Source organism: Ascidiella aspersa, chromosome 1 (assembly GCF_963924565.1).
Source record: "Ascidiella aspersa chromosome 1, kaAscAspe10.2, whole genome shotgun sequence".
Lineage (NCBI taxonomy): Eukaryota > Metazoa > Chordata > Ascidiacea > Phlebobranchia > Ascidiidae > Ascidiella > Ascidiella aspersa.
The window spans coordinates 26,476,605-26,488,929 of NC_139447.1; the positions used below are offsets into that span (position 1 = coordinate 26,476,605).

A 12,325-nucleotide genomic window follows, 5' to 3' on the forward strand; every position below is an offset into this window, starting at 1 on the left:
TGGGTCATAAAAAATCTGGTGGTGGGTCACTTCGTGACCCGCGGGTCAGTGGTTCGCCATCCTTGTTATAGCCTGTCACAGCCTAAATATTTTCACTCGTCTGGCCGCATTTGGCCCGGGCCACAGGTTGAACATCCCTCGTTTAGAACGTAAAACACATAACAAGACAAGTTTCAATTTATTATAGGACCAAAATCGACCTATATTTTGGTCGTTGTTTTTGTAACGTTTTCTTAAACCGTCCCAATTTTGGTTTTTGGAAACATTAAAATTAGGTGCGCTATATTGCCAATCTATTAGGCTACTTTGTATTTATAAATGAACGTCTATAGGACTATTCAAACCGTAGTTTTATGTAGCCTACAGTGTGAATTAGGCAAAGTGCAGCAACGATGAATATAGGCTCAAATAATTATAGATACAGTTTTTATTTCTTTGTTGTTTGAGGTAGGACGTCACAAAGTTACAATATAACCTGACGACAAAAAGTTTCGTAAAACCGTAGCGTTCCATAGTTAAAAATGTCACGTCGCAAAGAAGTAACATTCCGAAGGTACAAAGAGCGAAAATCGCTTCTATATTGTTTAAGTTGGCCAAAATGTCAGTTTCGAAGGTGTGATTAGAAACACACGACCTTGTCTTTGTACTAAACCATATATCAAAATTATCAAAACACTAGAAAACTAGACGGGGTCGCGGTTGTTATATATTTTGTAAGGGAGTAGTCCTATATTCTCAGGGCTTGTTTTGTTTTTTGTTTTTTTGTTTTTATTTCAAAATAAATTTTCTGTTAGTGGGCCGTTATAAATAGCGATGTTTACCAGGGTTACTTCCAAGTATTATTAATTTCACTTTGTTTAGTGGTTTAATTTATTCGTTACATGTTCTCTGGTTTCGTTAACTTGTTTCAGCAAGCAAAAACAGATATGGGCCGAAAATTTCTCCACCTAACTGATGGTTTGATGTGAAAGGGGTTCAAATAGTATTAGGAGAATGACCGTTACACGGCGTTACATATAATACATTTTATAAATACAATTTACGTAGGTAATGTGTACAAGTACGGCCATGTTATTAAAATTTGGCCTGCTAACATGTTTAAAAGCAAATTTATTCATTCGCTTAAAATGGTTTAATGCCTATATGGTTTGCTATACTTTTGCAAACTTTTACTCGGTAAATTTTTACCATGGCTTGGTCCGAGCAATCACTGTTAAAACAGACTTTAAATCTATTGTTTCGACTGTTTCGAGCTATATACAAAACTATTTTATGTGCCTATATAATACGCCCTCCTTGTAAATCGAAAATTTTGCCAATTTAAACCAAATAAACGCAGTGTTCTTAAGATTTATTTTTGTATGACGCCACATATGTTATGACGTAGCTTTGTAACATCGCCCCTAATAATACATTCAACTTGGTGTTTACATGCTGCGCCCTTGTACAATTTTAAGTTGTGTAGGCCTGTGGTTTATATGTTTGATTAGAGTAACATGCGAAACAGGTGCAAACAGAGAGGGGTACACTGCCACCAGATTTCGCATTTAAATTTGCGGCGGTAAAATATGTTGTTTCGTAAAAGCAATAGCCTACATAATTTTTTTACTAAGAGAAGCATCTTTTTAAAAGGCAAGTCGCACGCGCCCACTTTTAGGCGACTCCGCACAATGAAAGTCTCGCGCACGGGACAATAAAGCGCAGCAGGCACCCTGTCGCTTCGTCTTCCTGAGCTGGACAAAGCAAGCAAATATGAAGGAGTTCTGTATTGAAATTTTTCTACCGTTAGACGGGAGTCGATAGCTACAGAGAGCTAAAACGAGACGTCACAATATATTAGTTTTTGTCACCCATTCGAAGGCCCCTAAGGGTGCATGCAGACTCATAAACCTTTTATGCACACTTACATACCACTCTACGTCCTGTCTAAAAAATTGAGAATTATACGATTTATACTTTTTCTATAAACCTTCGGACAAAATTCGGTCTGAATCTTTTAACGGCGAAATCAACATATGTCCCGAAAATAAATTTTTGGCCCATATAATACACAGATTTTCGAAAGACAGGAATTTTTTTTTGCACTTACGTCTACAGTTAAAATAGGCGAAACTAGCTTTGTTGGGCCACGGCGGGCACCACACGGCCGCGGGCTGGACCGCGACAGGATTTTGAGCGGCCCCCAAACAGTTTACGGCAGTGGTTCTTAACCTTTGGGGACCTGTCGAACCCCTATGCTATTCTACAAGCGTTCGTCGAACCCCAAGTTTTCGCTCAGTATTCGTTTCTTCCTCCTAGCAGCTGAAACTGGGCATATTCAAATTATAAACTTGCATTTATATAGGTTAAATTGGCCAAATTTTCAATTAACAATGTTACATGACACCTTGGCACATAAAAAAAGATTCGAATTTAGCTTGAAATAACAGCATTTATGTTCCAGAGGACGTTCTCGCCGAACCCTTGAAAAAGCTCGAACCTTGGTTAAGAACCACTGGTTTACGGTCTTACATGATAATTTGGCACGCGGCTACTTGCTTACTAGAACAATTAAATTAGTATTCTAAAATAAAACCCTAAAAAGCTGTTACACATGAATAGCATTAAATCAAGCGGAAAACTCAAAATAACCACGTGCTTGGTATTTTTGCTTTTCAAAACAGTAGCAATAGCAATTCGAATCAATTCAACACAGAATTTTTAAAATAACCGCGTTATATCTCTGTTTGTAAGTTTCCTCTATAATACTATACATTTAGCATTTGTGCAAAGAGAAAGTTAACTTGTACGGTAACAAAGTATTTTATATTTTAATTTGAACTAATTTAGTGTTGTGTAAATAGCCTCTTTCGTAAAAAAATATGCTCAAATTACTTTTTTGTTTGTTAATTATTACAACTTCAGGCTAACACTTTTCCAGTGAAACTTTGGTGCTAAAGAGGTGTCCATAGCCAGTTTTTATCTTACAAAAGAATAGCATCACAAATTATTAATTTTTGTAGAGTTGGCAGATAATTTGCAATTGATTTGTTGAAAAGTATGAAATAAAATGAGTAGCGTTGATGAAGACAAGGACAGAATTCCTTTTGAAATTTGTTTTCTTCAAGACATCCATGAAATTTTAAGTCGCCTTGAAGCAGGGCGGGACATTGAAAATTTAAGTCACAAAGTAATAGAATTTAAAGAGAAAATAAAGCAAGCACAACAGGATATAGAAGCTGCAAAGGGCATAAACAACACCAAGTCTGAACAAGAAGAACTTCTGAAATCCCTACAGCAACAACTCCTAATAAAAAAGAACATAGTCGAAAAGTACAAAAACTTTCAACTTGAAAGATTTGATATACAGAGTTGATCCAAAAATGTACACACTCAAAGACGCTAAGCCAAAACAAGATATTATTTGTGATTACTCTAATAAATGTGGTACTGACATTCCAATTATTATTGATAATGGCTCATATCAAAGCCGTGTAGGCTGGTCAACATCTTCTATACCAGAACTAATTTTTAAAAATGTTATTGCAAAAAATAGGGCAAACCGTAAAGAACAAGATTGGGATCTGCTTGTAGGCAATGACATTCAAGATATTGAGGCTGTAAGATGGATGATCAGGAGTCCATTTGATTTTAATGTTGTAGTTAATTTTTTAGTACAAGAAACATTGTTTGACTATGCTTTCCAGCACCTGGGTATAGACACTGAAGGATCTGTGCCACATTCTATTGTTGTGACTGAACCAGTCGCGAATCCTTCTAATTGCCGTAAAAGCATGTCTGAATTGCTGTTTGAAGCATACTCTGTACCAAGTGTGGCTTATGGAATTGACAGTCTGTTTAGTTGTGCATACAACGCCAAAGATGATACAAGCACAACAGGTTTGGTTGTGTCTGTTGGTTTTCAAAGCACCCATGTTCTTCCACTTGTCAATGGCAAACCTGATGTTGTAAACAGTTTACGTATGAACCTGGGTGGATACAATTGTTCTGCATATTTACAGTGGTTACTACAATACAGGCAACCACAGTTTATAGGGGAGTTTACATTAAGCCGAATGGAGACTCTTATCCATGAATTTTGTAGTGTTGCAGAATCTTACAATGACAATATTAAAAAATGGTCTGATATTGCGTACTGTAGTGACCATTCAACTGTTGTTAACTTCAACATGCGTTACTCTACATCTAAACCTCAAAACTTGCAAGTTTACCCACTCAATCTTGAAAAGAAACTAAAGCAAGCGGAATACAAGCTTTATGAAGTTGAATGTGTATTGGAAATTGAACATGATAATCCTGAAGGTGCTGTAAGGGCTTCCTGTGATCTTGGCTGTAAAGACATATGCTCTCTTAAAGAATATGCAAAATCTCTTCAGGAAAATGTTGATGAAATACAGCTTGAGATGGATGCTCAATACAAATCTGAGTCAATTTCCAATTTTCAAGAAAGTAAGTTCAGGCTTGGGGTCGAAAAGCAACAAGTCCCTGAGATTTTGTTTCAACCGTCATTGGTAGGTTATGATCAACAGGGAATAAGCGAATGCATTAACACTGTTTTAAATTGCTATCCCACAGATGTGCAGCAAACTATGGCTGAAAATGTATTCTTAACTGGAGGAACATCTTGTACCAATGGTTTTCATTCTCGTATATCCTGTGACCTACAACAAGTTAGGCCCTTTAATTCAAAGATACTGGTTCACCAAGCAGGCAATCCTTTATTAGATGCCTGGAGAGGTGCTGCGAAGTGGGCTTCGGATGTTTCAAACCAAAGTTTATTTGTAACTAAGCAAGAATATGAAGAGCACGGTCCTGATTATTTTAAAGCACATCAATTTTCTAACAGAGTATGTTTAAGAAACTAATTTTTATTTGATATTATTTTATGGCTGGTGTGTTACATGTCGCTAATAACTACCATAAAGCTGTTTTGTTTGCAATAAAATTACAATTCTTGTTATGTTAACTAGCACAAAATACCTATACAGTAAGTGTTCTGATTCACGGGTAGGGATGTTCAAAGTAGAATATCGAATCCTTGGATTCAAATCCAGATGGGATTCGAATCCAATTCTGCCGTTTATTTCGGGTAATTGGAACCGATATAATTTAATGTTTTACCGCGGATTGTTGCGCCTAATTGCACAAACGCATGTGGTAAGTTGCGGCGACCAATTTGCAGTGCTTGCTTTAAATGTAACCTGGTAATGCAGCGTCAGCGTTATTCGGGCGACCAATTACGGCGTCTCGCAATAACGTTCGTCTAATAATTAAGTGTCAATCAAGCGTTATTGGGCGAGCGGTCAACGTGTAATGTCTGGTGTGGAATTCGCAATTTACCTAAATGCGTTAAGTTGCAAAAGTAACATTACGTTGTAAAACGTACTGGCCGTCCACAAAATACGCTATAGGGTTTCTTAAGGTCAACTTTAGGCCAATATTCAGCGAGGTTATGCAGTTATGCGCAGTGTAATTGTCAAGAATTCGTTAAGTCAATAGTAACTTTGTATTCTTTGAAGTACATTATTTGACTGCATAACAGATCACATTAGTAAAAAAATAAGTACTAAGACCCAACAATGCTTGAAAAAACAGGACTGAATTGCTTAAGACTTGTGCAGTGTTGCATTGTACTCACTATTGGCAAAAATATAAGTTTTGGCAAAAACCTGGACAGTTGACATATTACAGTTTACACAACTGCTTCAAACGACAGTTGTTAAGAATGTTAAACATATGGGAGATTTTTTTATTATAATGTACACATGTTAGAAAATTGTTTGGGCGATTTATTGCTGTGATTGTGGGCCCTGTAGGAGGGTGGATTAAGATTAATCCCTTCCCCAAACAAAATCGAGGTTAAATAATTTAATAAAAATATACTAGGATTCTGGATTCGTTATTCTACATTCGAAACCTATTATTCTAGAATACCTTGGGATTCTACTTTGAACATCCCTATTCACGGGACTTCCTTTATGTTCAGTTGTACTTTGAACCACAATTTGCATGATTAATAATAATTATAAGCTTGTTTTGTTAAGGTTTAAGCCTTTTACTTAATGCTTTGCAACAAAGCATACACATAAATTTGTGCAAAATGAAAGTTAAATGTTATAATAATGTCAACCACAACTGATTTTGTTATGCAAAATATATATCTTTGGTGCATAGTAAACATTATTTTAATTCTATAATTGTAAGTATATATCCTATATGTCATATTAGGATTTTTGACATGTAACTGTTTTATTTTAATATTTCATTTTTTAAGCTTGTATAACAGATTAAGTTAAGAATACAAAAAAATGGTTCAAACAAGGCCCAAAAAACGTCAAGCAATGGCAAAAGCAAAGCCATTTCATGCCAAGCGTCACATGAGGGATCCAGATGAAATATCAAGTGATTCAGAGCTGGACGACTCTGAGCCTCTCCCTCCTAATTTACCTGATTCGGAATCTGACAATGACGAGACAGCCCAGGAGAAGAAAATGAGGCTAACCAAGAAATATTTGGATCAGCTTCGCACACTTCAGGAAGGAAGTGACGAGGAAGGGAAGGATTTTGTTGGAGATAAATTGAAGGAAGACGTTTTAGAACAGGCTGGAAGACTACAAAGAAAAATCGCTCACCTTTGTGTTCAACCTGACGAGGAGCAAATCAAGAGATTAAAAGGTCACAAACTGTCAGTAACATGCCTGACTGTATCAAGTGACAATAACTTTATGTTTACTGCTTCAAAAGATCGTTCTATTATTAAGTGGTGCCTGAAGACATATTCAAAGCTGGCTACTGTTAAAAGTGTAAGATCGAGTAGCAATCAGAAAGCACACTCTTGTGACATATTTAGTTTGTCATTAACAACTGACTTTAAATTTCTTGCATCTGCTGGAAAAGACAAATTAATATTTATCTGGAACCCAGAAACAATGCAGCATATTCACACTTTTAAAGGCCATAGAGACTCAATATCCGGATTGGCCTTCCGCTTAAACTCCCATCAGCTTTTTAGTTCTTCACATGACCGTACTGTAAAGGTTTGGGATCTAGACATAATGGGTTATGTGGAAACCCTGTATGGCCACCAGGAGGCTGTGCAGGCTTGTGATAGTCTAACAAGGGAGAGGTGTGCAAGCTGTGGTGGCAGGGATGGAAGTGTAAGTTTTTATTGCCATTTAAATTGTACAACAACATCTACAGTATTTAATACAAATAATTTTGTTTGCTTTCAGGTTAGGATCTGGAAAATAGTTGAGGAGTCTCAACTGCTCTATCATGGCCACACAGGGTCTATTGACTGTGTCCGTTTTATTAACGAAGAGTACATGATATCTGGGTCAGATGATGGCTCTGTGTGCATATGGAGTATCATGAAAAAGAAACCAATTGTAGTGATTCGAAATGCACATGGGCAAAAACATGGATTGGCTAATTGGATTTCATCGGTGGCTGGCTTACCCAACTCCGATCTTGTTGCAACTGGTTCCTGTGATGGTTTTATTCGTTTATGGAAATGTGGTGAAAAGTTTCTTAAAATGACTCCATTATTTATCATACCTGTGCAGGGATTTGTTAATGACCTACGTTTTACCAAAAATGGTAGATTTCTTGTTGCGGCGGTTGGTCAAGAACATAAATTAGGAAGGTGGTGGTCTTTAAAGGAGGCTAGAAACAGTACCCTTGTCATACCACTGAACAACGTAAACTAATAAATAGTAGCAGTTTGTGTAATTAAAATGATCAAAATAAATATCAATTAAACATGTGTGACGTTTATGTGAGTTTTATTATTTATTGCAATTTAGATTTTTTTACAGTACAATGCTGGGTATGCATTAGGTCTGTGGTCGGGAACCTATGACTCTTTTTGTGGCGCCATAAGGCTCTTTTGAAAAAAGAATGTTGCTTGCAGAAAAGTCTAAGCTATCAGTTCTTAGCATAGTCCCAAATAAAATTTCACGCGACCACAGCCCTTTCCTAACTTATTTTCTTTTTTGTTATACATAGTAGCAAATTTTCAGCGCTTCGTGGGAATCCTATTTGTTTTGTGAGACTGCTATCCCGTTAAGAGGAATCTCTTAGTATCCAAAAGGTTCTATTCTTTTAGCGGAATTCTGTAATCAAAGTTGTGCAAACTTAGCTAATTCATTTTTGGTACATAGCATGTTCTGTCCTTCAAATCAGAACAAAATAAACAGCCCTGCTCAATTTACTATTCTGTGCCAACCTATAACTAGATGTTAAAAAAATATAATATGGCTTTCATGGAAATAAAATCAAGAAAATTTGGCTTTTATCGCTTCCTTAGCTGAACATGTTCCCTGCTTTACGTGGTATAGAAATACATCTGAAGTAGTTGATATTGTTTGACATAAAAATGCAAACCAGTATTGAAAACAAACACACACAAATGAAAAAGCATCACATACTCTGTCTAGGTTATCTATCTTTGCATATAGTAGTGTTCATCATTTACCAATAAAAGTGGGTGGGGTTCTTGAAACAATGGCAAATGTAATGGCAAAATTTAACATTTATAGTCCTTACACTTATATTTCATTCTGTGTACACATTATTTCTTTTGAATATCTCAATATTGCGGTAAAATAGTTGAGACATAAAAACACAATTTTACAAATATTAAATGAAAAAATTTAGCAAGTCCAAAATCAACTGTGATTTAATTTGATCATTTGTTTGTTAGTGGCATGAATTTTGTCATCAACCCTAGTGGTTTTTTGGTGTAGCCTTTCAATTACTGGGTCCTGTGCCTCCATTTCTTCATGCATTCCTGTCGCAAGTCCCTTTAATCTGGACAGACCTTGGCTCATCAAATCTGTGAAAAAGATTTAAAGATAAATACTTTATTTGGAAAACCAGTCAACCATGAGCCAGCTGTAAGCATTGTATTTGTACTACAGTAGAAAATTAAAGCAAGCTATCATCTCATATAAACAAAGTCAGGTTGGCTGCAGCCCCAATGGGTTTGTGACATTTCTGTAATCAATTTAAGTAACTGTTATGATGGTAATTATCATGAACTAAAATAGCAGCAACGATAAACATTGTTCTCCCAATTGGTAATTTGTTGCATGTTGTGTCTTACCTAGATTTTCTTCCACTTTTTGCATTTTGTCATTTTGGGGTCTACTTTGTTCATAAGAACTCCCAGGCTCGTTGAATCGCTGTCGGGATTGTTCCTGTCTTTCCAGAACTGGGTGAAAGGATGCTGCATTTCTTTGGTCATACGATAGATCAGATGTTGTCATGGCGTTTTGCAAAGAGCTACTTGAAGCAAACAACAATATATAGCTTCTTTATTTTAAGTTATCTTAAGTTTTAAACATATCTTATTAATTTCAGCTAGCTTGATTTGTGTTCATTAAAACATGAAACATGTTAACCTTTGTGCATTGCTTCGTTTGGTTGGTTCATCTGGAACAGTTGGAGTGGGTGGGGGTTCTTTGCTAAATTTATTTACAAAGGCTCCCCAAATGCTTTTTATGCTTCTTAAGTGCCGGTCGCTTTCTTTTAAATCCTGTTCCATCTTATCCAGTTTTTTCTCAGTTCTATTTAGTACTTCTCCTTGTCTAACAAGTTCCTGTGTTTTTTAAAATATTAAGATTTATATAATTTGTAAAAATATGTTCAGTTACTATTAAAGGCAGCGTAATGTTTGAATTATTTTGGGTAAAATATTAAGGTAACAAGTTACCTAGGTTAGAAAGCTTATTCTCATAAGGTTAATATTACTTCATACATACTTAGTTGTGGCTGTAGCCTTGTATTTTGAAAAAAAAATGTTCAGATGTGCAAGTCAACAAATGCAGAAAATTTTTCATGCTTTTAATAGTAATTCATTCAAACTGCAAACATTTTAGCAGTATCTTTATTATGGCCATACAAATTTAAGCTGCTTAATCTCTCCGTACAATATACACAGTTTCCAATGCAACCAAATTAAAACAAGAATGAAAAGTAATATTGAGCAGGTGTCCCGTAAATATAAATAAAACACACCTCGCCAGTTGCTACTCCAATCCTTTCTGACTCATCTATAGCTTGAAGTGAACGCATTGTACTTTCATACATGTTATCTTGTTTTCGCTCAACAGTTTGAGTAAGGTAGTCCCTGTTGGGATCAAAATCTTCAAAGTCGTTATCATCCCATCGACTGCTTTCTTTTGCAGTGGGCTGTACATCATCATCGTCCAACCAACGGTTTCCAGACATTATAAGTTTAGTAAAAAATCTAAGAGCATAACATATATTAAGGCAGTTCAAATAGTTCCAAATATATAGGATTAGAGGTTATAAAAGTATAAATGTTCAAAGCTGTTTTGTTATTGATCACATCCAAATTTCAGAGTTCTACGAGTAGTTACTTTCTAAAGTAACACAAAACATGGTCTACAAACACCACAACGCACATTTTTTGGGATAGGGTGTGGGTTAGCGTTTAGGTGACACTTCTTCAGTTATGTACGTAGAAATTAACCTAAAAAAACGTAGAAGCGTTAAACAACAAAAAAACATAATTAACCTTTATACTGTTCAGGCCTAAAATGAAATAACAATGTAATTTAGGTGTTAAAAAAGTATGCCTAATTTAAATCTGTTAATGCATGACCTCATAAGAGTTGCACAACATGGCGAAATGTAAAGGTTCAGCGCTGGTTTTGTACATCGAAATTAGGGCTTCTTACGTGATAGTGATGACGAAAAATCAGCTGAGGTTAGGGTTGAGTGAGTTTAGGAAAAAATAGATCGGGAAATATGTATTTTAAGCATAGAGTTCTTATGTCAAAACAGAAACCTTGCTGAAAAGACACTGTCTCATTCTTACAGTATGCTTCTTCGCAGCCGTCGACTTTTGTTATGTTTCCTTGTTATTCGCACAAATTATGGCAATATGAAACACAACAAAGTTTCTAAAATGGTGGTCACAAGTACGTCATACTTTTCGTAATCTTAAGAGACGTACTTTCCTCAAACGAACTGGGGCTCAAATATAATTCAAAGAAAGTAAAAGTAAAAAGTTAAGCACGAGTTAAATTCTGCGTTTATTTGGTTTCAGTTGGCAGTCGCAGGACACATATTAGAAATTTCTTTTAATTACATAGCTAAATGGCTGCACCGTAAAAAGGTTCACAAAGCGTCTAAGAAAACCAGGGACGTGCAGTCAGGGGAGGCAGGTGAGGCACTTCCTCACCTGTCAACATCTGGCAAAGCAAAATATATATCAAGCAAAAGTTATATCAGTTATATCTCCGTTTCTATACCTAAAGCGTGCCTTATTTTTTTCTTCTATTTCTCTTGCGTTATTCATATCAAGCGTTCACGCGGTCAAAATCATTAAAATACGCGAAGAGAGGCAGTGCCAAGCTGTGCCTCTCCTCAGATCACAGAACTTCCATACACTGCATTTTTCTTTCGCAAATTCTCTCGGAAAACATGACGAACGATTTAGCTATGATTTGAGGCATGTATAGTAGCCACTTCGTCATATTGTGTTTACACAGAGAATTTTTGTTTTTAATCGATGTGTCGTAACGGAAAATTTTCAGTAAAAATCTATGGCCTAAATTCTTTGCAATCCTTTAAATGTTTGCGTTACTCCTTGCAGCCAATGTGCAAACGATAAGCGGAAAGTTTTCGGTAAAATTCCGTTACGTAGATTTCTTGCAACCACATTCTAATGTTTGCGATATCCTTGCAGCGAATTTGCAAAAATTCAAATTGCTGACACCAATTTTTATGCGTCAAGGCATTTATATCCGTTTAATGTGAGCGCTTTGTTTTGAAATTCGCCTTATTGTCAACAATGCGGTATTTTTTAGAATCGAACGCCAGTTACGTCGCAATGTAGATCGAAGCGCTTTTGTTCAAGCCATATTGGGACAAAAATATTATTTCCGTCTATAAGAGTCGAGAGAAAAAGGTTTAGACCACGCCTTGTTGTCACGTGATTTATTATTGAAAATCGTAAGAATATCTACGTCAATATTTCCTGTGCATTTTATAAATATTTTCGCCAATAAGTATAGTCGCACAATCGAATAAAAACCAGTATCACCCAGTACTGCCTAGTGCAGGGAGAGGCTTTTACAGCTTTTACTAAGACAGCAAAATTGACTGTTCATGTATCTGAACTAAAGGAAAGAATTGGACCTGAATGGCCTCACGAAGACAGGCCATCTCAAATCTTGTAGGAGTGTGGTCGATTCATCTTGGCAATTATATAAATGAAGACTCATTAATCCGACCCACCCCTACACATGCCTCAATTATGACGTCCCAGCTATGAAACCTTTCTTCGTCCAAC

The 12,325-nt window shown here is 36.1% G+C and overlaps 3 protein-coding genes across 5 annotated transcripts; 2 read left to right on the forward strand and 1 right to left on the reverse strand.

Annotated features, from left to right (window-relative positions):
• Positions 1-3,213: 3,213 nt before the first annotated feature.
• On the forward strand, positions 3,214-4,865 carry LOC146168871 (actin-related protein 5-like). Its single transcript, XM_083383409.1, has one exon. It carries the CDS (start codon positions 3,363-3,365, stop codon positions 4,863-4,865), a length of 1,503 nt encoding a protein of 500 aa, XP_083239535.1. The 5' UTR covers positions 3,214-3,362.
• A 1,443-nt stretch (positions 4,866-6,308) lies between these two features.
• Positions 6,309-8,209, forward strand: LOC146168872 (U3 small nucleolar RNA-interacting protein 2-like). 2 transcript variants are annotated; one of them, XM_083383479.1, is made up of 2 exons: positions 6,309-7,157; positions 7,233-8,209. In XM_083383479.1, the coding sequence occupies exons 1-2, from the start codon at positions 6,309-6,311 to the stop codon at positions 7,707-7,709; spliced, it is 1,326 nt and encodes a 441-aa protein (XP_083239605.1). In that variant the 3' UTR covers positions 7,710-8,209. The 2 variants fall into 2 exon arrangements, with proteins under 2 accessions (XP_083239605.1, XP_083239614.1); XM_083383488.1 differs by having other exon boundaries at positions 7,238-7,388.
• A 163-nt stretch (positions 8,210-8,372) lies between these two features.
• LOC146168873 (synaptosomal-associated protein 29-like) lies at positions 8,373-10,637 on the reverse strand. 2 transcript variants are annotated; one of them, XM_083383599.1, is made up of 4 exons: positions 10,021-10,637; positions 9,405-9,601; positions 9,107-9,288; positions 8,373-8,836 (listed from the first exon to the last, which is right to left on the reverse strand). In XM_083383599.1, exons 1-4 carry the CDS (start codon positions 10,231-10,233, stop codon positions 8,670-8,672), a joined length of 759 nt encoding a protein of 252 aa, XP_083239725.1. In that variant the 5' UTR covers positions 10,234-10,637; the 3' UTR covers positions 8,373-8,669. The 2 variants fall into 2 exon arrangements, with proteins under 2 accessions (XP_083239725.1, XP_083239732.1); XM_083383606.1 differs by having other exon boundaries at positions 9,107-9,285; positions 10,021-10,629.
• Positions 10,638-12,325: the final 1,688 nt, after the last annotated feature.

What these genes read in the sequence shown, in the direction of transcription:
- LOC146168871 (XM_083383409.1), top strand. Translation starts at nt 3,363, where the DNA reads ATGTACACACTCAAAGACGCTAAGCCAAAACAAGATATTATTTGTGAT.
- LOC146168872 (XM_083383479.1), top strand. Translation starts at nt 6,309, where the DNA reads ATGGTTCAAACAAGGCCCAAAAAACGTCAAGCAATGGCAAAAGCAAAG. An exon ending in GTGGTGGCAGGGATGGAAGT is followed by an intron (nt 7,158 to 7,232) that starts GTAAGTTTTTAT and finishes GTTTGCTTTCAG; the next exon opens with GTTAGGATCTGGAAAATAGT.
- LOC146168873 (XM_083383599.1), bottom strand. Translation starts at nt 10,233, where the DNA reads ATGTCTGGAAACCGTTGGTTGGACGATGATGATGTACAGCCCACTGCA. An exon ending in AAACGAAGCAATGCACAAAG is followed by an intron (nt 9,289 to 9,404) that starts GTTAACATGTTT and finishes GTTTGCTTCAAG; the next exon opens with TAGCTCTTTGCAAAACGCCA. An exon ending in AAAAGTGGAAGAAAATCTAG is followed by an intron (nt 8,837 to 9,106) that starts GTAAGACACAAC and finishes TCTTTTTCACAG; the next exon opens with ATTTGATGAGCCAAGGTCTG.